Raw genomic sequence first — 27844 nt, 5'->3', positions numbered from 1 at the left:
AAGCTACCTGTGTTAGTATCAGGAGCTGTGTGTGTATGCACATGCACGCACCAGCAGCACGGACAAATCAGCCTATCCCCAGGGATGAGCCAGCTGAGGATGCCGGCCGAGCTATTCCGTCATTGCTCGCTCACCACTGCCCATAGAAGGAGCCTGAGGAGAGGAGCTAAATTTAGTTGGGTTTGTGAATTATTCCCATTCCCAACCCACCAAAAAAGCTGCACAGTTGATCTGGACAGTTGGAGGCAGAGTCTTAGTGGCAGGTCAGCCTTACCTAAGAAGAGGCTTGTGATGTTGTGGTGGTTTGTTTACTAATTTTTGGAAAGGCAGCATCCTGAATGTCTGGGGGTCTGGCAGCAGCTGGGCGACATGTGAGGCTATTGTGCCCCAGTTCAGCAATTCCCTCCCGCTGTTCCCCAGAGCAGGCACAGCCACATGCTGGGCACCTCCATCAGGCACCCAGGAAGCCCAGTCCAGGAGAAAGTGGACACAGCCACCTGGTGGAGTCACCCCGTTTATTGAATGCAAACAGAAGGCAAATAACTGGGACATGGTGGGGCTGTGATCTGACATTGGCTTCCAATTTTCCTGTGCAATTGGCAGCACAAAGGAGGAGGAAAAAACATAAAAATCTGTGTATTAAAAAAAATGTGAAAGAGAAGATGAAAAGAATGTTGAATGATTAGTGACACCTCGCGTGAACAGATGGGAGGATTAATGTGGCAAGGAAACTCAAAGCCGTGCCTAGCATTCCTTATTGCAAACAAGATTCGGCAAGAGGGCAAGGGCGACACTTTCCAAGGAAGAGCAGCAGAGGAGAAACCATCCACGCCGGCCCCGCAGCAGCGCAGTTACTTGGGGAAGACGGTGACCACCTCGTAGCCCTCTGGGGGAACCACCCGCTCCCGTGCGTGCTTCTCGCAGTAGATTTGGTCTTCCACGAAGAAGTGTCCTTTCTGCTTGAGGTTGGTGCCGCAGTCGCTGCACACATAGCACTCGGGGTGACGCTGCTTGTCCCGGATCTTCACAAACACGCCTCTGGGGAAGGAACCGGCACCCTCAGCACCGGGCACGCACCAACGCTGTCCCCACCCCAGCCACCTCACACAGGCCTGACCCCCTCCGGGTCTGACAGGCGACCATCTTCCCAAATACACCCTGCCTCTGCTCGAGCTGGTGCTGACAGATCAGTTATGCCCAGCAGGGGAGCCCTGCTCTGGAAACCATATCCTAGCCTAAATTTCCCTAATCTCCCTAAATTTCACAGGGCCAATCCTACCGCCTGTGGCAGCATGAATCACTGTGGTGATTCCGAAGGCGGCCCACCAGCCTCCAGAGGCCTGGATGAAATGAGGGGAGCAGCTTGGCCATTGTGTGGGGAACAAAATCCATGTGGGTCGACAACTACTGGTTTCCAGAACAAACCCAGGAACAACTGCCAGCAGCAACAGTGGGGACACTGCTAGCGACTGCGACGCCTGAGGCAGGAGCACAGGGTGACCAGCTCCTGGCCCCAGCCTCAGGTGCTGCTGCTCGGGAGCAGCGGTCCCACTCAGCATGAGTCAGTCTGACTGGAAACCCTCACAGCTTGACCCAACACTTGACAAGAGAAACTACATAGCAACTTGCTAGCTAGCACCAGCAGCAGCACCGGTTGCCAGGAGTATGATTTGGTTTCGGCAGCCACCTATATTTTCCATAATTCATTAGTTTTTACAGCTATTCACAGACCTGTCCTGTGCTTTCCCTCCAGATCCCCCTAGCTGACAGAGTAATTGTAGGATTTGTGTCAGATTCACATTTACAGCCTACAGATTGCCTCTGTAATGACTCTGCTGGTCCTTGGTGATGGAGGTGTGTGAGGACCACGCAGTTACAGCGCCCCGGGTCTCAGGAGGCAGTGTGACAGTCTGATCACACAGGAGAAATCTGAGTTTGTCCGTGGCGGTGCAGGGGGCTCCCAGCACTCGGCTGCTGGAGCCCGCTGCTAAGCTAAGGGGGTTGCGGGGAACTGAAGGAGAAAATGAGTGAAGAAGAACTATTGGTTGAGAAACCAGAGGGTGAATAAAAGACATGGGCTGTTTCCCTTGTGCTGTCACACAGTACAGAAGCTCTGTATTGTCCTTGCTGTGCTACAAGTCAGGCGTACCCTTACACGGGCAACAAAAATTAATTTTGCCTCAGCACAGCAGAGATGTTCCGTCCTGCAGCAGAGCAGGGAGCAGAAGGCAGCTCTCCCAGTCCACATTGCCTCTGACTGCCAGGGCACTGCGCTGCTGTATTGCTGGGAGCACCAAAACGTGAAAATCATTAAATACTGTCCCTAAAGGGAAAGGTCAGTTTGTTTCTGAGCACTATAAACAGGATTCAGGTAGGAAGAGAAACACTGCAGCCACAACTGCACCGGGGGTTGTCTCACAGTGACGTGCTTTGATACAGATCTGTAGAGGGAAACCCAACTCCGCCTTGCTGCAGGGATTTGCAGGGTGAGCGCTACCAAAGCTGGTGAGAACCAACATGCCTGGGCCGGCTCCTGGGCACGCTGGAGGTGAGAGGTGAGGTGTGCGCAGGCACATGGGGTGCCTGGGACAGGGACAGGCTTACTTACACAATGCCAGATCCACACTTGTCGCACATGGGCAGCTTCTGGGCATTCCCAATCGATGAGGCCACCTTTGTGGTGGGGGCCTTGACGCTCCTAAATCCAGATGGTTTGGTGGGGTCTCCTGGGGGTGGAAGGAGAGTGCTTCAGAGCATGTGAGATGCGTGGCTGTAGGCTCTCCTCCCAAGCAGATAGTCTGCTAGGGAGGGGTGAGGTCCTTCAACACCAGCTCTGAGGCAGGGATTCATGCATGGGAAGGAGGCAAGGCATTTAGGGTGTGTGAGGAGGAAGGAGACAAGGGACACAGCTTAGCCTGGCCCTGGAAAACTGAGGGCCTGAGGTTGTGGGCAGTAAGAAGAGCTTCTGCCCCGTCTCATCTTCAAAGCCCTTTGGACATCAGCTAATGTATCTTGCATGCACAGAGACACAAAGCAAAGCAAAGCCTCAGCTCCAGCCTCAGCAACACCAGAGCCTGCCTGCCATGTCCTGAGCACCCACTCAGAGTCAAGCTGATGGCCAGATTTGGGTTCAGAAAATGGAGACGGGTGTCCTGGCAGACAAGAAGGCCTGTCAAAGCCTTTTTCCACTCTGCTGTCTGCTGTAGGATGGAGCTGACTCCCCCACAACTCCTGGAGGATTTGTTTAACGAACCCCTTGTTGTTGCAGGGACACAGGGTGTGTGGCATGCTCCAGGGATGGCACCTCCCTAGTGCAACCTCTCTGGGGCAGGGATGTTCTGCAGGACCTTCACAAGAGACATCTGCTGACCTGGGTGCCTACAGGCAGTGGATCCTAGATGCAGGATAGGAGGCAAGCCTTCAAACATCTGCAGTGTAAAAGCAGCCTCTTACAACATGACACGATTGGTACAACTAGCCTTATCTGTATGACTTTTGCAAGAGGTTCAATACCAGGCAGGAAGGGAAGGAGGGCTGCAGAGGCTCCCACGACGTTTCACCAGGAACAGAGGAGGCTGATGGGCAGGCATGTGCCACCTCAGAGGGGAAGGCTGACAAAACCCCTCAGCCTAGCACCAAGCCAACATCGAACTGCACCCATTGTTAGTGGTGGAAAGGGACAAAGAATCCCACAGAAGCTCACCCTGGTGACTAGCACGTTCTGGGACATGTTGCAGCCCAGGGCAGGGCCTCCGACAGATGAACTGAGGGGAAAATTTGGGGCACTACCCATCCCACATTCCTGTCACCAAGCCCAAGTACCACTGCATTGCCTCATGCAGCCCCACACAGCACACTCCAGGCTGAGCTTACAGTCACTTCTGATGTGCCTCAGCATTTAGCCCAGGGACTTGAAGGAGCTCAGTGCTGAGATGCTGCCCCAGAAGTGCAATGCCCTGATGGGGACAGGAGTCCATGGACCCTTCAATCACACCGGCAAGCACCTGGCCCCCTTTACCGTCACTGCAGGTGACCCTTGCTGGGAAGGGCAGCAGCCCCATTTTCAGGCTCTACCCTATCACCCCTGCTTGTTCCCTCTGCTTCAGACAGCACTTAGTTCACACCAGTAACACTGACAGCACATTTTTAAATCTTTCTAAGGGAATCAGCTTAATAAAATACCCACAGGAAATATAACCTGTTCCACCTTGCCAAACACCCTAAGCCTCAGCGTGCAGGCTCAAGTCTAAACAGCGAGCAGCCGCCGTGCCTCCACGCACCAGCGCCCACACACAGACCCCAGGTCCTCCCAGCTGGTGTGGCTCAGCGCAGCCCACACCCCGGGGACCAGCCCCAGCTGGGGAGATGACAGCTCCCTGCTGCTGCACGCAAGCCATTGCCTGAAGACAGGATCAGGGAAGCATCCCACAAGGGTGCTGTTTATCACCATGGATGTTATCAGTCAGCAGCAGTGGTGTTTGAGTAGGGGCGAGTGGCGCGGCTGGGGCACTGTCTCCTCTGGGGCTGTGTAACCCCGCTCTGCACGGGTGATTACAGCTCACTGTGGAGCAGTGCCCAAGCCTATCCCGGCCTGTGATCAGGCAGGCAAACCTCGTGCCAGAGAATCCCAGTAATGCTGCAAATCTTCAAAGCCTGATAAAATAGAGAGGCTTTTGCTTCTTATCTTCTTCAGCACTACTAGGCACGGGGGAGGACCTCGGAGGCGTGAGAAGTCCTGGCTCCTCCAGTCCCTTCCTTGCAGGAGCTGAACTCTGAGGGGCGAGCTGCAAACACTCACAATTTAACAGATGCTTTCAGGTAGGTATTTTAATATCAGATTAAAGACTCCGAAATCCTGGTTTCTTTCTTCCTATAATTTCCTTACTTCCTTCATTTTGCTGTTCCCTTACAGATCACTCAGACCTAAGAGCACTTGGCTGAGCTGTTTCCCCTTCTGGTGAGTATCTCGGCACCAGGCTTTTGTTGGATGAAATTAAATGTTCCTCTGCCAAGCTAATAACACAACAGACAAAGTCTCAACTGGTCTAAAGGGGGAAAAAAGTCATTCTTTGAATTCTTTTCCTAATTATTTGTTTATTTTATTCTATTTAAGGGGAGAAGGGAGTATGATTTGGCTCCCACCTAAGTTAATCAGAGTTTTTATCTATAAGTCTATAGCCTTGAACTATACTAGTCCAGATGTCAGATCAAGAGTGCCAAGTAGTGTGAAGTTTCAGAGGTTCAAAGCTGTGAACTGATTGCTGTAACTCAGTTTCCAAATTTTTACATTCAGCTGCAGAAGTCGATCTCTTTCTTGTGTAGAGGGATGGAGACCAGAAGCTCTAGGACTCACTAAATAGTGCTATCTCGTGGTACCTTTAGAAGTCTTGACTCTAAGATGTTCCTTAATCAGTGAATATTATCCTAGAGGGGCAAAACTTTAGAAAGTGTAGAAGGGTTTTTGTAACTTTTAGAATTCCTTCTTGACAAATAAACACTGCAGGGGTTTATTTCTTTAGCCCTCAGTCAATGAATGAGCAACAATAATAGGCCCACAGACGCTGAAAAGAACCAAGGAAAAGAAATTTAAAAGAGTAAAGTTAGTGAAAGGGTCTGTAGGTTGTTTTTTTTGGAAACCATCTACACATGTTATCTTGAAGAAGCAACAGCTGAGAAAGGAGAACAAAGTTTCAGGTGTTACTCTGAGACACTGTATACAGCTGAAGAAATGTCAAAAGGGAAGAGCACACCCAGGTTAGGTGTGCAGCAAGGGCTTACCTTTCTCTTCTGACTCCAAAATCTCTTGCAGCACCAGGAAGGAAGCCGATTGCCTGGGTGGCTCATGCGACTCTTGGTTCTCTTGGAGCATCTTGTAAACCTCAGATTCTCTGTCTATGACGATACTGCCCGGGGGCTGGTTGTGCTGATCTAAACTGAGAATGAAACAGAGTACAGGCTTGTTAAATGGCTGAAAACTAAAGCCAACTCCTCCAGCAAAACCATCACGATGCATCATATGACTGAGAAATGAACGTGCAAAATGAAGGCAGAACAGGATGCCATGAGACATGGAAGTGCTGGACGTGCTTGCACAAGACAGCTGCAGCCCCGGTGGGATTGAGGCACTGGGCCACCCGCACGCCCCACTGTCAGTGAGTCCTTGCCCACTGCCCCCAGCCAGCCTCTATGTGTTCCCCCAGCTTCACAACTGCTGTGTGCTCCAGAAACTAAACCTTCCTGTCCAGGAACCAGGAAAATAAAGAACGAATGTGCCGGGATGGGAATCCCACATGGTAGCTGTGTCATTACTGCATGGTCCCCACATGCACAAACCACCTGAGACTGCTACCTTAAGCTGCTGTGATTTTCAAATTCAGTATGCTTTATTCTGTCAAAAAATATTTGCAAGTATACTCTGAATTGGTCCTGAAGGCCACCTTCACACAGTAACAGCTGTAAGATGCAGCTAAAAAGATCCTCTGATTGGAAAGAGTTCTCTGTGGTTTTCAAGTGGGCATTATTATTTCCGTTTTCTAGGTGGAAACCCATAATCACAGCCTATTAACTGGAGTTAATGAGCACGTCAAGAGCAAGGAGAGATTTCTGCCTGCTAAGACTAAGCCCACATTTCAACTGCTTTCTGAGGCACTGCTGCTGCCACTCATGTCACGAGCGACTTGCATCCTAAGCCTAGAGCTTGCAGTGCTACTGCACAGGGTTGCTCCACACTGGAGCTGAACCTGTGGTCACTGTGCCACCAGCAGGGTCCTCAAGGGAAAAAATATATATAAAGATGCCAGAGGCAATAGTTTGGATGTTCTCCATGTCCAGTAGGTACAGGACAAACCATGGGATTGATCTGCAGGAGGATATTCAGAGTATCCCTTGGGAAAAGCTTTCCAGCAGACAAGACTCCGAAATGCCATGGATTGCTGTGGACAGGTGAGCAAGCTCTGCACTGAAGAATTTAACAGAAGTCTGGACAAATATCTACTGTCTACTAGTTTAAATCAGTGGCTTAAATGGATGAAATGCTGGGGTAGGTCTTGTACTACGTGGCATGGGAGGTTCCTCCCATCCAAGTGTTCTGTGGATGGAATAAAACGTCTCTGGAAAAATGAGGTAAAAACTGACAAGTCTCCTCTGATGGCTCAATTACATAACACAGTCATATAAAAGTAAATGCTCTATTGGGTTTCACTATTCCTGCACCCTGTGATTGCCTGACATGTACATAAACATCCTGAAGTTCAGACTGAATTGAAGGGGGAAATCTTTTTAATGAGGAGGCGACTGCAGACTTTCCATGCCAATGTGCAATTGAGTCATCTGGGAGGTACTCTGCAGAATGAACTCTCTAAGCATCAGAGGTATAATCATTGCACATGCTATACAATGCTATTTCCATAAACAATTAGTTCATAAAATGTTTCCATCTTCAGTAATTCTCACTGGAGCAGGAAGCACATTAGACTTGCAAGTAGTTGAACTCTTGAAGCCTGAATCTCGTTTACTGAAGCGTCTCACCCGATATAAAATAATATTTCAATTACACGGAAAATGGCCCAAGTTATCCCAAATGAATACATGCTCCATATTACATTCCTCTTACATAAACTGATATACTGCCTCTACTCTGTCTACCTACAAAAACATTGGACAAGAAGCCTGTCCTTACAATGTGCATACTGAGAACGTTTCACAAACATGCATTTGAAAAGCAAAGGCTAAATCATCTTAACAAGCACAAGAGTCAAACAGAGCCATCACATTTCAACCATGCATTGTGATAGTGTGCAAAACATACAGATCAGCTCTCCCAGATAGATACACTTGCATGTACAAGACGTCAGAAAAGCTACATTAAAAAAAACTCAAACCCTAGAGAGTGAAACACCTCCACTTGTCAGGGCAGAAGACTGCACTACTTGAAGAAAATCTAAACAAAGCACATACATGTACATTTTTAGAATGGGCAGGGACAAATGAATGTAGAGCATGCAGGATAACAAGTATCCCTATGTTAGCAGACGCATGGTACCTGCTGTCACCCAGGCACTCCACCTGCAGCAAACACCACAAGCTGGCGTCCTTGCTCAAGCACAGGAGTACCCTGACACAGCAATTTTGCAGGGGACAGCTTCAGCCACCTTTACTGGACTTCAAACTCCAGCAACTGTTGCTGGATTTCACTGCTTCTGCCCCAGGCAACTTGCAACACTGAAGGAATAATGCTGGATTACTGAGCTTTGAAAATTGGCAGGAAAATGGTAATAAAAGCCACAAAGACAGCCTTGTACAGCATCTTCAGGGAAGCACAGCATACTCATTACTAATGCGATTTTACTATTTTATGTTAGCACATTTTGTAAAGTTTACAGGGGTCTTAAAGCCAGGCTTCAGGAAGGTTTCGTACTTGCCTGTGCCACAAAACAACTGCTGATGCCTGGGGCTCCTTTGTTAGCAGGCATCAGCTCTCTGGCACAGCAAAAGACAGCCAGCAGTGTGCCAGCTCCTGGAGAGCTCAGCACTGACCACAGGCCTGAGCAGTGACTTGCTGCAAATAACTAGGCTGAGAAACAACGTGGGAGCAAATCCACAGCTCCCATTATCACTTGGCTGCTGACAAATGGCAAAGCCTGGCCGTGGGTGCCCAGGGGCCACAGGGGACTGGGAGCAGCCAAGGAGCTATGAGTCAAACACACGGGATGAAGACAAGCAGCTCCCTGGCCACATGGCAGCAAGACACTTGGTAATGTACAGGGGAATTGCTGAAGGTTCACCTCCTCTGAACAGTCCAGCCCTGGCTGGAGCCGTCCCACAAGATGGCAGAGTGTGCCTTGTGCTTCATGTCTCGATACCAAAGTCCTCCCTGTAAAACCCCATGGGCTGTCACTTAGAGGCACGGTCCCAAACCGCCACAAAGAGCAACCACCAAAGAGCACCAAGGCCTTGTGGTGCTGAGGCTCTCCCCAGGTCCTGCAGCCTTCAGAGCACATCAAGCATCCTCTCATGGGCAAAAAGAGCCCCAAGAGCCTGGGTCCTTCACACACCTGGTCCCACCTCGGCTGTGCTAAACTCTGGAGCATTATCAGCCAAAGAGGGAGACCTGTGGGCACCTGCATCATGCAGAAATGAAACACTCCTCAAAGGCCAGTGCACACCTGTGGCACAGACAAAGAAAGGAAAGCCACAGATCACTGTGCAGATGTGCAGCAGCACCCAGTAACAGCCCTTTTGGGCCAGGAGAACGACTAGCTTTCAGGATAAGATGCCCTGCACCCCCAAATCTGTCTGCTGCAAGCAACTCCTCCAGGAAAACCACCGAACTCCCTGCTGCATGGAGTTACAGACACGTGGGCAGGCTGAAATGATGTTTTGGTGCTCGTCACGGCGCTGGACACAGACACGATGCAGAGAAAGCTCCCGTGGTGTCATGCACTGCCCTTGGGAAGGCGAAATGTAACCGCTGGTTTCTTGTGACCACCAATGCTGTGAGCCACAGACAGGGATGAGGCACTCGTGGACACCAAGATGCGGATGAGCGGATGCGCTGCGCTGGCCGCAGAGGCAGCAGGCAGGTTACCTGGGGAAATCGGGGCTGACGGAGGAGATCTGCCCCTGCAGGGAATCCAGGATGTTGCTCTGCGAATAGAGCTGCAGGGGAGAATTGAACTGCACGTGCAGCACCTTCAGTCCTGGCACCTCCACCTCCACGGGGCTTTTGGGGCAGACCTGGGCCGCGTGCTTCAACTGCTCCGGCCCCACACGGACCTGGCTGGAGGGGCTGTGCCTACGCTGCTGCTCCATGCCGGGCGACTGCAGGGGGTTATAGACGGTGGCGAAGGGAGCCTGCTGCGCGCTCGTCGGCGATGGGCGGCTGCAGGCACGGGTGCCCACGTGGGATGGGCAGTGAGAGTTGTGTTTGTTTGAGGTGTTTGTTTTTTATGTGGTAGAATCGAGCGAAAGTGGCAGAGGAGGAAGAAAGGGAAAGAAGGAAGTAGTTAATGAAGAGCTAAACCAAATACACCAAGTGACATAAACAGAACACCACCTGTTGCTTGTGCCGGAGGGATATGCCACTGAATACATCACTTTACATTAAAAGCTTCTAGCTGATGCTGGAACACCAGTCTCACACTCCAGGTGTGTCCACACACAAAGCAAAACGCAGTCACACCACTTGCAGCCACTCCACTTACAGAAGCAATGAAGACGGCAGCAGGTGTGAGCACGAATCCATGGTCCCACTATCTAGGCATGACACTTTCACTTCTGCCCTACCCAAAGCTGGCCTGGGCATCCCACTGAGCAGCAATATCAAGTCCAATACCAAAATGGCCATGCTTAGTGGTATGGCTTTGTCCTGCCCTCCCCCTCTGCTCTGAGACCAAACCCTACAATTTATTAGCCTCACTGACAAATTAATTGTTAAATAGTCTTGGCTTCCAGGGAGCACTCTCAACTGGAGGGGACTCTAGGCTAGTCCAGAGGTGGAATTTGACTGCCAAGTGGTCCCAGCAGGTTAACACAAAGCCAGATTTCCCTTGTCCCTGCTCTGCCTTGACTCAGCTCTTGAATGAGGCCACTGAGGTCTACCAGAAGCAAATGAGGAGTGAATACCCATTACCCTGTCCACCAGCTGCAGCACCATTGCTCTGCCCAGAAAAGCCAATGCTGCTAGCTGGGCAAGAAACTGGTTTCAGCCAAGAAAACTTTCCATGCTTGTATTAAACCACGCTTTGTACACTGCAAAAGCAGTGTCTCAAGTTACTTTTGTCTCCTTAGTCACAAGTGAGAAATTTAGTCAAATATCTCCAAAAGCATGGATCTTGCAGCTTTTGTTTTAGAAGTAGCCAAAGTCTTCCAGGCAGCTTGGTACTGCTATACAGAGACTTGGGGCAGTTCAGCAACACAGCCAGAAAGATTTCAGAAAGCTTCTGGCTTCTGGTTTATAGCTTCTATTAAAGAAAAAAAATAAAAAAAAAGGAACCTTGTACCTCTGGGAAAAAGCCCTGGTCTTGGCAAAGCTCAGGTGCAACCACAAACCTTTCAAGGTTGGGACCGTTTTCAGTCCCATACATAAAATCACTCATACAGGTATAAAAGCTTAAGCTACTTTTTAAAACTGGTGTGACAAACTGAGTTTGATAATAAAAATAGAAAGATCCGAGCCTGTCTGTGAACGCTGGGCCAGCCGGGAGCTGGGACGGACGGACGTGCTTCCTGCGCTAGCCATACCCTTCCTGCCCCGCACTGCCCACACAGCCAAAACAAGACGCCGAGTGTACAAAGTGCTCATAACAAGCGGTCAGGCACCTGTTCAGACCAGAGGGCTGGTATGTCATGCTGAACGCACGCGGAAACTGCGTCGGTCTCTGCTAAACAAAGAAAGACAAGAGCATTAATTTCATTCCCACACCGCACGAAACGCTCCCTGCTCCTCTGAGCCCTGCCCCTGGGTGCCACGTCTGCTGCTGCCTCTGTCCTGAAAGAGAGCTTTTTGGGTTAAACCAGGACCCTGCCAGCGAGCCTCCCCCAGGCCGGGCAGGGAGGGAGAGGTGAGGGCAATACTTACGGCTTGCTAGGCTCGGGGGCCCCGGGAGATGTCTTTGACTCCACGGCATTGTTGAAGGTCTGGATGTTTTCTGAGGAGTAGAGGCCCGCCGGGCTGTTGTACTGAGCAGTGATCACTTTGGGGGCAGAAGCCGTGGCAGCAGTGAAGGGGACCGCGCTCCGGTTGTGTGCGCTTCCTATGTGCCTTATTTCCTGCATGCAAAGGAGCAAAGGCACAAATCAGAGGTGCTCAGGCGTGCGGGTGGGACGTGGCGGGCAGCATGGTGCGAGCAGCTGCTGCAAGGCACGTGGGTCACCTGAGGCTCACACCACCCCAGACCAGACCACCAAAGCTGGCGAGGGTCCTCCAGACATCAGCAGCGTCCCCGTCCCCCTCCTGGTTAGTCAACATACCCTTCCTTGGGCTGGCACTTAGGAGGTTTTGGAGGTGATGCACCAGGAAAGAAAGAGCTCAGAAATATGGCCAGAGCAATTAGCTCCAGCTGCCACACGCCTGGGAGCTCTGCAAACCACAGACCCACCTTCTCACACGAGACTACAGATTGTAAGTATTCTTTGCAATTTCTGGAAGCAGGAATTCTATGGGAAAGTGGAGATGAGGGGCAGAAGGAGGAATACTCTTCAGTGGCAGCCCAAAAGAAGGGATTTGTCATGGCTACAAATGCTCTGGAGTATGTCTGTGCCTTCATTGGAGACAGAAGTTCACAGCTGTCTTTCATGAACAACTTTGTTCTCTCTGGACAAGAAAACGCCACGGTAAAGGTGGGAAGATGATCCTTGTTAAACAAAGCATTGTCCAGAGGCAGTGACAGCTAAATGCCTTGACAAGACCAGAGACTTCTTTAGTACCAGAAATCACCCAGATGTTCTGGGTTTACAGCAAACCAGAGGCTTCTAGAGGCATTAGTGGATACTTTATTGGCCAAATCCAAGTTAAATTAGACGTGACACGAGACTCTTCCAAATCGCTAACAAAAAGGGGAAATTTTGTAACGCCAGCTCTAGTTCAGAGTCTGGGAATTGCAGCCCTGGGGCAGAGCTAAGGACAGCCGGGGCTTGTTCCTCCTTGACCAAACCAAGGTGAGCTTAACGGGGCCTCAAGAGAGGAGGCAGAAGAAAGTTCACAGAGGAAGCTGAAATAGCCAGGGCAAACAGATGGCACCAAAATGTGCATTTTGAAATGTTCCAGCCAGAGGCTGGGAATGGCTTCGTTACAGGGCTAACGCCCAATGGCACAGGATGAAACAGGGCCCTTCTCAGCATGCTGGGCTCCCAGCTCCCAGCCCTAATTACCACAACCGGTTTCCCTCCCACTCCGTATACACACTGCCTTCGACAGCCACGATGTGAGCCTTCGCTGCCCTTTGAACGTCTCACGGCACTTGTTTGATAGAGCTATAGTTACAGAATAAACACTCGTTAGAAACAAGTATGACTAAATTCCCCTACAGATTTTCCTTTAAATCACTTATATGCCCCCAGATTTCCTTCTGCAGCTGGCTTGCCTTCCCAAACTTACAGCTGGGAGTCATCGTGCTCCATGGCACACATCAGGTGCAGCACAGGACCCCTTACAGAAGAGGAACGTAGCTCCAAACTCACTCATGAGTCACAAACCATTTGAAATCAGTAGGGCAGCTCGAGAAGTTCAGGTGTGGGGTGGCAGGACTGCTCTCCCACGGCTTTTTGGCCAACACAAATGGAAGTCAGCCACAAAACTTTCCCACACACCGAAGGAAGAAAGACCCTGGAGTAATTAGCTAATCTCTCTTTGTTACAATCTCATTCAAAGCACATGACAGGGCTCATAAAAATAGTCTTTCCCATGGCAGAAACTGTGGATATTAGCAAAAAATAATCATTACTTCAGCATGTAAATCACACCATGGGGAAAAGTATCAGTGCTCTTTTATCAGCATTAAGCGCACATGTTAGAACTCTATTCAGAGGCCGCAAGCTGGAGAGGGGATATGCTGTGTGTATGAGCAGCTGGTTTAATGAAAGACAGAGGCAGGAGTTTTAGGACAAAGGGGTTATACTTTTAGGTCACATAGGCTCAAAGTTTAAATCATGTCACAATCTGTATTATGGAAACATTTAACTACTAACCAAGAATTACAGAAAGGGAAGTCATTTAGGGTATTTTTTTAAAAAAAGATCTGGTTTCCTAAGGAAGTAAGGCATCTCAATTACATGCTTTGTATGCATGTGGGCGTGTTTCCACCCCACCAAGGACTTCTGAATCTGTCAGCCAAGCCCAGATCACTGTGACAGAGTGACATAGGCCTCAAGGATGGTTAAGCTCCTACAAGCTTTGAGAGAATAGGCAGCCAGATGGAGAAAAGAGACTGAAATCATGTTAGTGCCTTGACTCCATGAACTGCAAGTTGTGCTTGGGCACAGAAGCCTCATTGGGGATTTTGGCCCACTTGTGGCCCCCTGTTGTGTAATGGCAACCAAGTCCATAAATGAAGCTTCCAGAATTGTCATCTGTAGCAGCACTCATGGCTAAGGTCCACAGGAGACTTTAAGGCAGTTTAAAATAGCTTAAATAGAGATAGCTGGGCTGAAGGTGGTGTCTGAAGATTAGGTTAGAAAAATCCCATCTCAGGAAGAATGTAAGTCTGTAACCTGAGAGCCTACAGACAATATCACAAGAGCAATAACATTATAAAGGACGTTTGGATAATCCAAATTCTCCAGTGCTTCCTGTTGTGCTGTGCTGCTTTTTCTGCTTGAGCTGTGGAAGGAATTTGCAAAGAACAAGTGCTTTCATGTACCAAAACCAAGATGAAAAGATAACTTCTTCTCACTGTCAAATATATTTACATAGTGATTTGCCAGACTTGCCAACCAGGCCCTGTGTTGGGCATTAGTTTTGTGAAAGCCCCAGCTCCTGAGATCATTTGTTTATGTGAGGAACTCTGATTTAACACTGGAAAAAAAAAATCAGAAATGTGGCACTCCCAGGCACCTGACCACCAGCAGGCAAGCAAAAAAATGTTAGCACAAAACCACCGGGATGCTGCATGTACTTGTGTGGGGGCAGTGCCAGATTTAGGCAGTCGAAATGTTTGGGGTCTGCAGCATCTCTGCAGCTGCAGATCTCCCAGAACCAACCCAAGAGGGGGAAAGAGGCATCATGTGCAGCATCCCCAGCGGGAGCACGGCCTGCAAGAGCACAGCAAGCGATGCTCTGCTTGCGGAGGCAAGCCAGCAGCCAGACACATGGAAATGCAGGGCTTGACCCGCTCTTTCTTTCCCCATAGCACAGAGGAGTGTGGCCAATACTTTCCTGAACTGTGTCTTCATGGAGGCTGGAGGGTGGCAGAACAGGGTAAAACCTACCAGCAACTGCACAGACATCTCTGCCAGCACGCTTCTGAATTTAGAGCAGTCCCGTCTTGCTTTCCTTTCAAAATGATGTGGGCTTTCAGAGAGAAAAGAAGCTACACAACCAACAAGGTTCGTAGCACCCTGGTTCTAGTTCATATGCACAGGTCTCCTGCCGGATGGGATTTTGGGGCAGCCTATTCCGGGCAGGGAGCCACCAGCCACTTCGGTGCCAGCTGTGGGGACGGGGACAACGTCCCTGTGGCGGGGCAGGAAGCGGCTCAGCATTTCCTACCGCGCCGGCGTCATGGGGAATTATCTGGGAGAACAATGGCCCCTTCCTCCTGCTCGCGCCAGGCCACGCTCGGGGACGCCCGAGCCTGTGAAATCCCCTCGGCTGTGCCTGCTCTGGTGGCACGGCTGGCTGCTTCCCCTGCCACTCATCTCGGATGCTGAATCATGACCGAAGGCCACTTGAGGCACTGTCTGAAGCTCCAGGTCATAGTGTCAGTGGAGCTCAAGGGACTCACTCATATTTTATGGTACAAATTGGGAAAAAAAAAAAGCACCCAGCAAGTTCAGCAACAGCAGCCCTGCAGGCCCCAGAGCAGCACAGCGAGCTGGCCAAGCCGTCGACCTCACCGGGCTGCAGAAACGGAGGCTCGGGGCAGACGATGCCAGCATGTGCGCCTTGAGAGCCACGCCAAGAGGAAACACGATTAAACGTTTCTCAGTCCAACTGTTTACTCAGCTCGAAGAAAATGGGCCCCTGACCAAACCTCAGCAAAGGAGAGTGCTCCAGTCATGCTCTGGGTGGGGAAGGAGAGCAGAGACCGGCAGCCAAACTGCCCAGCCCCATCCTTGCCCTCGCAATGCCGTGCAGGGAGCGAAAGCTGCATCGTGCCCATGGAGCACATCAGCCAAACACAGCAACACCTCTGCAGAGGACATCTTCACGGCAAGCTCCAGCTGATGCTGCATCCCACCAGCTGCAGCTGCAAGGAGAAATGCCTTCATTTTCACCTCTCCCTCTGTTATTGTTTGGGGTTTTTTCTGCTATGGAAAAAATCTTCTGCAATGCTTTGAAATCTGATTAGAAATTAGGAAGGGTCTGGGGCTTTGTTATTGTAGGGGGGTAAAACAACAAGGCTGGCTTCCCACATCCTCTCCCTCTGAGTCCCCAAAGCATTCCACATCCATGCAGTAACGCCTTTTAACCGAAAACAGCGGGTCACCATACTTTGTTACTTTATATACCTATTGCTTCATACATTGCCCACGCATGCAAGGCCTTATCAAAGGCCAGGCCAGCCACACACCCAGTTTCTATAGCCCCAGCCTTCTCAGTATCCAAGGAGATAAAATACACAAGGCGGAAACAATGACATCACTCGGCAAGGACGGCGATGGGGACGGGGACAGGGACAGGGCAGGCACTCTCTCAAGAAGCCTCGGGAGGACAGAAGCAGCTGTCTGTTCCTGCCATCCCACAAGTACCATGATTCACCTCCAGAACTCCCCTGGCTACATGTCTGGATGTTATTTCTCTCTCTCTCTTTTTTTTTTTTTTTTAAAGCATTCTTGAGTTTAAAAGCCCGTATCTTTTGTGGTTAAAAAGAGGTGGTGTCAAACCGAGAGCTTTCAGCTTTTTTTGGAGACAGTCCTGGTGTTGACCACCCTCAAAACTGGTTTCTCTCGGCTCACTTCCTACATGAGCTCACCCAGAGCAAACAGAGACCTCGGCCCCATTGACCTCAGTGTCGTACAAACACAGGAAAAAGACAAATCTTCTCCCGGAGAGCCCGAATCTGGCACAGCCTGAGGGATAACAAGTTTTATGGTTCATTTTACCAACGGGCAACACAGCCACGCACAGCAGCCCGTGGCTCTGGAGCTTAATGCCCAGGCCAGGTTACCGGAGTGTGGCAGTTCCAAGTTATCCTCATCTCTGGCCAGTGCCACAAGAACTGAAATCACCTTAGTCACCAGAATAAGTTGTTCTCCCTCACTTCAATCATTTTTATCAAAAAAAGTTAAGCAGAAGGGACAGGCAGACATTATTTTAATCTTTCCCACCACGGTAAGGAAAAGCTCTTGATGGGAAAATGACACTGAGTGATCGCCCTCATGATGTGGGTGAGAAGTGCAAGTGAAATAATTGAGTAAATATACGAAGAAGTCTCGTCATTTCCTTCCCCTGATGTAGCCATAGCCACATCCAAAACAAAGCTTGTTCAGCCCCTGAGCCATCACGACTGACAGGCTGCTGCACCTTTTGATGAAATGTGATTTTGTCATCACTCTTGCCTCAGTTTAAATTAATTTAGAAAGATAAAGATAATGGTAATGAAACAATAATAAGGCTGTAGCTCTTTCATTTGCAAAGATCAGCACAGACAATGAAGTCAGTCTTAGGATTCAGGACTTTGGGGAATGCATGGGAGGTTGTGGAATGTCTTTTTTTTTTTTTTTTTTTTTTTCCGAAGGCCCTTAGAAGCATCTTGAAGTTGCATTCCAAGTAAGGGAAAATACTTCCACAGACAGACGCAGCATTTCACCAAGTATCAGCCTCTTAACAGGACTACAGCAGTAAACAAAAAGCCTATTTCAAATAGTAAAACGTGTGAAAACAGAGATCTTAATGTCTATTTAGTCATAGAGTTCTTGACAAAAAAAAAAAATAATTTCTTTTGTAAGATCATTTGCAAAGACTTAAGTTATTTAACTGCACAAATAAAATGGGAACAGGAAAAAAAGGTGGACAAATACTGTGAGAAGTTTCAGTTTAGATGGTGAATTTTGGGAGCAACATCAAACAGAACCTCATTTTAAGAAAGTGTGGAACTTATTTGAATAATTGCAGCCTAATCTCTTCAGCAAAGGCTTTAAACCCCCCCTTTTTTTTTTTTTTTTTTTTTTTTTTGAGTCTGCAGTAACTCTATTTACATATATGATGATGTTTCTGCATGCAAAGGGCTGTGTGCGAAAACTATGAGAAACATCTTCAGAGGACCCTGGATCAGGCCATAAATGAACTACTTGGACTCAGTATGTCTTATTTTCTTTGGTAAGTGAATTAATAAGTGCTCTGTATAAGGCAGCTGCCAAGGAAAGCACATGGGTTGTTTTCACTGGCGAGGCAGCTAGAAAAAAAACTAAACAGCTCAGACAGCACTGCCTTCGAAGAGTCAGCTCCACTCACAACTTCTAACAGCTCTGTTGGGAAATGAGATCGGCACCTTTGTGGGGAAATTCCTACCAGTTTGCCATGCTGGTATAGAGGCACAGCACCTTCTGCACGCTGCTGCTGCTTTGCAGCAAGCCTGGCTGAGGGCTCTGGGCATGCTACAAAGATGCAGCCCCAGAGAAACGCGGCCAAGGGCTCACCACGGATCTGGCAGAAGTCAGCACGCTGCGCTGACATCATGCTGCGAGCAGACAGCCCTCGCCACTAAACCTTCCCTGCTGCACTCAGCTACTGAAAAAGGAAACGGGTGTACATTAAAAAAAAAAACACAAAAGAGCACACCTTAACACTTGGTGGTGTTCATGCCACTTTCCCTCGGCACAGCAGACTAGGATGTTCAGGCACTGTGGAGCAGGAAGGGTAAATGGCAGCTTGTGGTTTGGAGACATGAGCCGAACAGCTCACACTGCGAAATTCCTCTGCTCCAGTCCACGCCCACGTGAAGGAAAGCCCCATGCTCCACACACCAGCAAGAACCACTCACATAGGCCACCACAGATGACTTAACTGGCTTTGTTTTCAAAATAAAGGGAAAAAAGGCAAGAGTTCTATGGGAGCTTGACACCAGGTTTGAGCTTGACACCAGTGTTGCTTTTACACCAGGAAATACATGTAAATCTCTCCTAGCATCAACTGTAACAAGGGCTCAGAGCCTAATTTTCAGGCGACAGGTGGCTCCTAGTGCCAGACTAAAACAGGGGTCCCTGCTTAGACACAAGGTTTGTAACAGGAATCTTGCTACAGTCAGTTTCTCTCCAAGTTCCTCAGTTAAGGGTGGGTATCACAGATGCAGTCATGTCACACTTGCAAGCTGGCAGCATCAGGGTATCTACACAGCAGCCAGAGCCGAGCCAGGGGTAGGGCTAAGGCTAGGGTTTAACAGGAATGCACCCTGCAGCCAGGGCTATTGATGAATCCTGTGCCATCTGATCTTTGTGATGCCATTTACTCGGACTTTAGGAAGCAAAGCATGACTTGCAAGCCAAAGACAAGAGTTAAGATTAGTTCCTCACACCCTTGTTTCTTCCAGAGTTGCAGCAGGCTTCCCCAGGCAGTCAAGGGCTGACTCATGCAGCCAGCACTCTGAAGTGCCCCCAAGGACAGCTGACTAAAGAAGAACTATTGATTAGGGTTAAACATGCCAGAGTAAATGAGTTAAAGTAAGAGGTGATATCAGAGGATTAAAATAGCCTGTGTGTAATGTTTGACCAGTGGCAGATGTCTGTCCAGTGACCTAGGCTGGACTGGGGGAAAAGGGGGGTGGTGGTGGTGCGGTGGCTGGTGGCAAGGGGGCTGCAGCAGCAGGTGCCTTGCAGCAGGTAACTCAGCTTCGTGAGCCAAGTTAAGTTCCTCCTGGCATGTATAGTACCCCAGGGTGGGAGAAAGGGTGAAGATTTAGCTAAATTCTGGTTAATGCCTGGGTTAGGGTCTTGGTCTCCAGGGTGAGGTCTCCTGCTGAATCCTCTGCTGCTAAGAAGCTCCCTCCAGGCTGGGGGGGTCTAAGCAGGGACATCCACTGCCTCCCCCAGTACTCAGGGTCCCATCCAGCCCCGCACCATGGTAAGGACCTGCACAAAGCTGTAGGAGAGGATGCTTTTACAGGGCTTTTTCTCACTTAGTTCTGCTGAGCACATTGAAATGAACTCAGGTCCTTATCAGGTTGGTGGCCTAGTTTTAGATTTTTGGGCTACAGCCCTTATCTCTGTTCAGACCCAGGCATCAGGTGATTTCTACATCTAGTTCTTCCTGATTTCTGCCAACATTGATCCAAGGATCACTCAGGAGAAGCAGGGCTGCAGTACATATACATACTGAAAGCCACTGAAGGCTCTCACTTTGATTTCTACAGGTCAAGGTGAAGTTTCTGCTTCAGCTGACAACAGGCACAGACACTGTGGCTGGACCACCTCTTCCTTTGCCCTGTAGCATTGCTTGAGTTGCACTTCAGAAGCATGAATTTTCTCTGTGTGTTGGAGTTTGGAGCCCTTCAACACTGAGTTCTAGAGAAACACACTATTCAAAATAGAGTGCTTCAGGGAGATTTAGTGAGCAGTGAAATTGTGCCATAAAGCAGCTGCACAGTCAGATTCACCAGCCAACACTGGGTTTTACAAAGCACCAAGACAAATTCTGTTGTGTTCCAAGATGAAGCACCAGCAGGGCACTGAGCTATCTTTGCCTTTTATGAGAGCACTAGATGAGGTTATTTTCAAAGGCTGTGGGTTATCCACCTTTCCCAAAACATGCTGTTTAAACAACAGCCCTCTGCAGCCTTGCAGGGGAGCCTCTTCTGCACTCCTTTGGCAAGAGTTGGCCCCACAGTCTCGAGGTTTGCAGCAGAGCATCTTCGGAGCAGAAGACACAGAGCAGATCCCAGCTCAACAGTGTCACAGGCAAGTGTCACTGCAGGGCCCCAGCCCAACCTAAGTCCAAGCAGCTCAGTCTCGCACTGTGCCTTGGCTAAGTCATGAAATACCTGCAGAATGCAGCACCACGCTCTCAAGCCAAGTAAAACACAGCAGCTTGGTGTGAAAAGGAGCATGGATCGATCCCAAGCCAAGGTCTGAGCTGGGCATTGCTGCACACATGCTACTTTAGGTTCGGGTCCTTTACATCCCAAACAGATATATTAGCACTTAATTAATCGCAGAGTCAAACTATTTTTCTCTTTACTCATTTTGCTAGAAAGACTCACAGGGGAAATGTGCTAGGGCCAGAATCCAAGTCATTACCCCAGTGAAATCCAGAGCAATGCCTTTGATTTTAGCACAGCTGTAGATTTCTGCAGTGTAATCTTCCGAGCCTAGCCCAGGCAATGCCCTTGCACAGGTCACTGTTATTACTACGTTTACTTGACAGAGGCAGCAGACCGATGAAGCAAGGCTACCAACAGTTTACAGAACCAATCTCCTAGAAAGGAGTTGCAAGATCTGCCACACAGATAAAAATATAGAAGGCTGGTATATTTCTCTTCCACTTTTTCCAGGGCTAGACTGCTGATAAGAGTCTATTAGTAAGAGGAAAAAAAAGAGAAGCAAAACCAGAAAACATTGCAAATCACTTTACTCTCCTCTCGAGACCTTTCTTATCTATGAAAATCAACAGGCTTCGCAACGGTAGTGATGATTTATTGAGCCACACCTCCACAGTGCCTTCTGTGCGCCCTGTGACAGGTGTGAGCATGCACATGGCAGGAGACACCACCTCCAGCCCAAGCAGCTTACCTGCGGCGAGGTATCCGACTAGCTCTGACCATGTCTGTCTGTCTGTCTCTGCAGGTTTCCAAGGGAGGTAAGGGGCACGCGCTGTCCCCAGTGTGACCAGTGGAGTGACACATGCTTGACTCCTTGGAGGATCAGGCCAGAAACTGCTCCAAAGCCAGCCAGGAGTAAGCGGGAACGGGAACATGCAGATACTCTTACTTACCTGGGGCTGGGAGGCCAGATTCATCTTATAAGGATGCGTCTTCCCCTCTTCATTTACAAGTGGTGACCAGACTTTTGATTCTGTCCTGCAACACATGAATTTTCAATAGTTAACCTACCTCCATCACAGAGCAACATTATTGTTATTAAAGGATTTGAAGTTCATCAGCTAAAAACATCTCCCCCAGAATTTTGTATGCAGCGCTACCATACTAGAGGGAATCCATACTAGAGCCTCATTCCAGGTACGTAATTCGGATGGCTGTGTAATGCTGTAAGAGGTCCTTGGAGCAAGACAGGATCTCAGCAGCGACTGCCCTGGCTTGTCCTTTGGGACTCCACTGGCGACACAACAAGCACAGGCTCCAGCCCAGGCAGTAGAGCTGGGAGTCACCCAACAGCAGAAGCTGGAAATACCCCTGGGATGCAGATCCTTTAACTAAGTGGGACAATTCAAATTACTGCATGTTTCAGCTTTTATGGGTAGCAGGGAAATGGAACGATTCTAGTCTGTATTGAATACACAGAGAACATTTTGTTCTTGAAGTTGAGCTGCCGGAAATGTTTCTTGGTTTGGGTCTTCAGAATTTCCTTATTTATGCAGTGGTATCCATGCAGAGCAAACAGAAATGTTTGGAAGTTATGAAAAAATGGGTCAAAGTCTGCAATAGGACTAAGAACTGAGACGACATAATGTGTCCAAGGGAAAGTCTGCATAACCTTTGCTGCTCTGTGGTCTGACCCAATTACTCACAGCGGCCTGAAACACAAATCAAGACCTCTGACCAAAGCCAATCACTTCTACCATCATCATTCTGGAGTTTTGCTATGCCCCACAGAACAGTAGACAAGCAAGCAGTGAGGGAGAATTAAGAATTAAGCTTAGATTTGCTTGAGATATATTATGGGAAACACATGCTACCTAAGTTTCTCGGACCTACAGAGAGCAGCTAGCATCGAGGAGGGACCAAACAGTGCTACTTTTGCAAACTTTTTAATAGTAGGGAACGAGTTGCTGTAGAATTGCTGATTGAAACCTATTGTTCGATGTTACACATTGCACAGTGCAGCAACTAGATAGCTGATAAACTCTTAGGATTAATTTTGAAAGCCATGTCCTGTTTTGACAGCAGATCCCGCAACTTTGTGACTCTGCAACTGCAGATAGATGTTCTTCCCAGATATCTGTGGGGCCAGGGCCAGCTACAGTTTAAGTTCTTAGTTAGCAAAACAGGAATGTTTCCACTGAGAATTAACTGGACAACTGGAAAGATACTTTAAACAGAAAAGGCTTATAAAACTGACAGGGGTAGAGAAGCAGGGTGTAGAGCTACCCACAATAAATTAATTCTCATCTACCTCATTTCTCTAAAAGCCCTCCAATGTCAGTACATTTTAAAATAAAATCAAGCAAAAAAAGCCTAACTGTGATACACGTGTATACTCCAGACACTTGCTGCATAAATTGTATTTTAATGCTTAACATCCAGAGGGTAGCTCAGTGGGAGGAGGTGGGAGCCAACACTCTTACTCAAGGAAGAGATTTTTTATAGGACGTTTATTTACCTATTAGCTATTGCACTCTGGACTTTACACAGAAGAAGCCTTGACGGAATCCTGCTGTACTGTACCTGCTGTACCTCCTTTCTCAGGAAACTTCACAGACACAGGTCACACCTGATGGTAGGCTTTACACACCATGAGTCAGGCAGAGCAAACCTTTGCCTCTGGGCTATTGCATCCTGTGGGCACAGCTGCAGCACCAATAGCCCACAGCCTACTTCACCCAAATCCTGGCATCTGATGCTCTGGAGAACACATAGACTGACAACTATGGATGTAAGAGCTGCATGAGGTCAACTCTATGACAATCTGATCATTGTCTTGCCCCAACAGCTGCTGTTGCTGGATGTACAACACCCCAGGTGAGTGTAAAACAGTCATTCCAACCTTACTTCTGGCCACCAGTGCTTTAAGGGGCCAGAGGAATCAGCAGCTTTACTCAGATGACAGCTATCAAGCATAACAAAGTCACAGACACCTCTCAGATGGTTGCTTTTTGCACTTGAAGACTTGTATTTGCACAGAGGGGAGCAGCCCATTGAGCAAAGCAAAGCCTTACTCTTTGGAAATGCTTGCAGATCACATGTGACTGGGTTTTCACCTCTTCTGGAAATACAGGGGACACAGCAAAGCACATGGAAATTAAATACCCTGCCAGCCAGGCTGCAAGCAAGTGGACGCTGGCTGGAGATAAAAGAACAGTTCAGAAAGCATTAAACACTTCAGCTGATTTCTAGCATGAGGTAGCCCTGGTGCCAATTCTCACTAGTATTTTCCAGGCAGTACTTTCTCTTGCAGCAGGTTAACATTACCAGATTTCAGAAGCACTGAAAAGCCTTTTTCAGACTGTGGATTTAATCTCAGAGCAGGCCTGTGTATGAGCACAGAGCAGAAACCTCCCCTCAGGTCCCTGGGTGCTTGCTCTCGTCCCATTGCCCTGGCTCGGTGCATTGGAGGTGGCAGAGCGCGTTGGTCTCCAGCTTTTGGGAGGCACCTTGGGTTAGTTACCACAGCCAAATTTGGGTTTCTGACCAGATTTTTCTCCCTTTTTTAATAGCGAGGCAAAAAGCCCCAGTTTGATTCCCAGCCTGCTGCCATTCCAGTCTGTCACTGGATATAAATGGAAGCAGCAAGGTCACTCCAGGCTTTACTTTCAATTCAGCTTAAAAGTTATCCAAACAGAAAGGTTAAATAGCCGGCACGGTTGTCCCTCTAAGGCCAGGAGGACAAAGCTTCCCTTTGTCTTTACAACAGCTGTTACAGAGCCCCTCACTTGCTCTCTCAACACCCATTTATGGCCCCAGCAAAGATGAGGCAGCTTTGCTGTGGATGCCCTGCCTGGAGGGGCCAGCACAGTACGTGTCCTGTCCCACCACACCACCCGTGGAGCTGCTATCCCAGCTCTTGGCCATGCTCCTGCCATCAGCATCTGCACTTGTACTGAAGCATGGCAGTAAAAAGAGGACAAGCACCCAAATGCTCACCTATGTCCCATTTCTGACGCAGAACTTGATTTCTGTAAGGCTGGGAAGTACAGGTACGAGACATGAGTCGGGTGGATTGGTTAGACGTCATATCTCTGTCATATCTGCCTGTGCTTGTATCGTTTATGTGAAGCTGGAATCAGCTGTTGGAGTGGCTAGCTCAAATCCAAATTTATTTTATAACATGGTTTCTCCTCTATATTCCAGCAAAAGGGACTCCAACAGAGAGTGACATCTGAACAGTGAAAAGACAAAAACATGACAGCCAAACAAGCCCAGAAACAACTGCCAGACAAATTAATAGTGGGCATACAAATAGACAAACTTCATTGTGTTTGCAGTTTACACTTCTGTGCTATTTTCTTACCACAGGACAGTGAGCAATCAAGGCAGGGCCAGGGAGCGAGCCATGCATTTGGTGTTCCATCCAGGCAGAAAACAAGACCCAAGATTAGAAAATTTGTCTGAGGTTAGCTTGGATGGGAAGGTACTGGTAGGAAGGAGAGGAAGGAAACTGCATGCAAGTCAAGGCAAGAATGTGGAGAGGTATTTGTGAAATACAACATTTTTCAAGAAGCTTGGCTCGAACACGGTATAATATAAACATCATAAGAGGCTACATTTTGCTATCAATGGGGTTTGCGTGCAGGGCTGGGCCATAGCTTCAAGGGAAATTTCAGTGCTGGAAAATGAGGGTCTAATTCTGTAGCCAGGAACTGCGTAAGTAACTTCTGCAGGGCAGAGGCACATTTACATTCCCCTTTCAAACACGGGAATGGACACAACTAATTTACCCAAGTAGCAACTAAACCCCTAAATACTAAAAAGTTTCTTGCACATCAGAAGGTTTGACGGCTGAAAAACAAGGAAAGGATTAGGCAATTCCTCTTTCAACAGCCCCCAGGGTTTTAGGCAGGCATTTTAACAGCTTTAGTGACTAACTACAGGAGCTTTCAGGCTACCGGGAAGGTACCTGTTTACTCAGCCTGTTAGCTATGGAAGTACGTGCCCTTGGATTTAAACACCAGCAGACTCTTTTAGCAAGCCCTCCATTAACGGACAAATTCGCTTTGGCAAGCAAAACCGTCTCGAACAGCAATGCTAGTCACAACTTCCTTGAGACAAGAGGTCCCGAATTAATTTCTTATTTCACTTCATACTGCCACTAAAAGCAAAAGGGCAACTCTGGCTTCAGTAGCAGCACCAGAGGAGCACCACGAGCCCTTTCATCGCAGCATGGAGGAGGACAAGGCACACCTGGCTGCTCACACTGCTCCTCCACCAGCCAGCTGCAGCGTTGCCAGCTTTTGCCTTCCCAAAGAGGCTGTAACAACACCTCAAAAGCCAGGCTTGACTTGCCAAAATGCCTTTGAGTGCCCCCATCACTGGTAAAAGCTGCTGGCGGGCACCTGCGAGGGCTGGGGAGCAGCAGGGCGAGCTGTCGGTGTGCATGGCCTTATATAGCTGCTGCACAGCACCGGCCCTTCCCAGGGCCACGAGCATTATTAGCAAGATGACAGAGCTGGAAAACTCTTGCTGGCAGGGAAGCAAAAAGCAAGCCTAAATGAGTCAACAAACTCTGCAGACTTCCCAGAAAGCAACCTCGAGCCTATTGTGGCTTTGTGCAGCCACGGCCGAACACAGGGGACAAGCAGAGTGAGGATGGGGAGCTTCCCGCAGTGGGGGTGCAGCCAAGCCTACCAAGTAAAGCCCAGATGGCATTTTCTCTCTCTCCCCTGCCCTCCACTCCTTCTCCATAAGCATCTACACACGATCCTTTGTGACAATGCACTTAACATCTGCTGTTAGGACATCTGACTTCTCTGATTTGAGCAGTTTTCAAAGAAAAAAAATGCATAGCTTCATTCCTTGGCATCACTCTTAGCAGAGTAACAGACTGTTTTGCAAACAAAGAAAAGGTGTATCAATATATCATATGCTGGCAGCGGAGGTGCAGAAGAGCAGCTGGATATTTGAAGAAAAGGACAGCAGGAGCAGAAAAAGAGATTACATTTGCAATCCCTTTTCACAAATATTCCTCTCCTGTTACCACCCCAACCTGCCTCCAGACACAAAAGAAGGGCAGGCTCACTGTAGGAATATTTCTTTTTTGTTCACCAAACATAAATAAACAGTTTACCTTTGAGTTGCTCATGGCTGCATATGAGCACAGATCCATTACACACTTGGTGACATGGGCAAAAAGCCATTTCTTTTAGAGATTACTTTCACCTGTACTGCAACTGGAATTAGCGTTTGTCTGCTCTTGTCCATCTGTAGCTACAGACACAGAGCTGGGTGCCAAATTCCTTGTGAGCATTACCAGTGACATGGGTGATGTTGGACCTTTTGGATATCAGGTGAGTTTTGTTTTCAAGCCTTCCTGTCTTGAGACCTCTCTCAACAAAGTGAGTTCATTTCCCCAAATTCATTAAGCTTCCAAAGCAAGCTGACAGCATTCTCCAGGCTGCTGGACATGTCGCTGCTTACCTCTGTCAAAGGAAAATCAGTGTTGCAATTGGGAGGGGGGCAGCCAAGGGCAACACTTTGTTTGACCCTATACTGTCAGTGCTGAGGTACACACCCTCACTGGAAAAAAAGAAAAAAAAAAGAAAAAAAAAAAAAAGAGGTCTTCCCAAAGATTTAAGATCCCAAACTTCCTTTTTTCTGCAAAGCCAAGAGGCTCACAACCCTGCCTGTGAAATTTCTTGCTTTAGCAACTGGGTGGTTCTGAATTAACTGAAGTGCAAAGTCTGCTGTAGGTTGGTCTTTCTATGTGTACTAAAGAAAACCACCATGCAGAGCTTGACCGCACACTGATGAAGACAATAATGGAAATTTTACCTCCATTTTTTGTGAACTATGATTCTAAGAGGACTCTCTAGCCTGAAATAAAAAGCAAAATGAAGGAACAAACAGGCTGAGAAGAGAGCAGCGATCTGCTGGAGATGCAAAGTCCAGCAGGAATTTGGTGTGTGTGCCAACATTGTAAAACAACTGCTTCCAAGGCAGAAAGCAGACCTTTCCAGTTCTGTTCACATGTCAGGCAGTAAAGCACCTGGCAGTGCCACTTAGAGAGGCACACTCAGAGAAAACAATTTGTGGCTGGTTCTGAATCCTAGGAAATAAACAGATTTTCACCAATAAATTCGCCCCTTTGGGTGAAAAAAGCAGACCAGGCATGTTTTCTTCTGCTAGAAATTCAATCCATTTTT

General features: G+C 48.5%; 1 protein-coding gene across 3 annotated transcripts in view; it reads right to left on the bottom strand.

The window, feature by feature from the left end:
* Positions 1-501: 501 nt before the first annotated feature.
* PDLIM1 (PDZ and LIM domain 1) overlaps positions 502-27844 on the bottom strand; it is a 40368-nt gene continuing 13025 nt past the window's right edge. The window contains exons 3-8 of one of the 3 annotated variants that reach the window (XM_027460901.3): positions 21584-21668; positions 11320-11381; positions 9587-9880; positions 5779-5933; positions 2609-2726; positions 502-1038 (exon numbers count right to left, since the gene is read on the bottom strand). In XM_027460901.3, the coding sequence (XP_027316702.1) occupies positions 852-1038; positions 2609-2726; positions 5779-5933; positions 9587-9880; positions 11320-11381; positions 21584-21668 (901 nt within the window). In that variant the 3' untranslated portion in view covers positions 502-851. Of the gene's footprint in view, positions 1039-2608; positions 2727-5778; positions 5934-9586; positions 9881-11319; positions 11382-11578; positions 11770-21583; positions 21669-27844 lie in introns of all 3 variants that reach the window. The other 2 variants (XM_027460905.3, XM_027460903.3) reach the window with 2 other exon arrangements.

Source organism: Anas platyrhynchos, chromosome 6 (assembly GCF_047663525.1).
Source record: "Anas platyrhynchos isolate ZD024472 breed Pekin duck chromosome 6, IASCAAS_PekinDuck_T2T, whole genome shotgun sequence".
NCBI classification, from domain to species: domain Eukaryota; kingdom Metazoa; phylum Chordata; class Aves; order Anseriformes; family Anatidae; genus Anas; species Anas platyrhynchos.
Note: the sequence above shows the minus strand (reverse complement) of the source record. Positions and strands in the feature narration are given on the sequence as shown.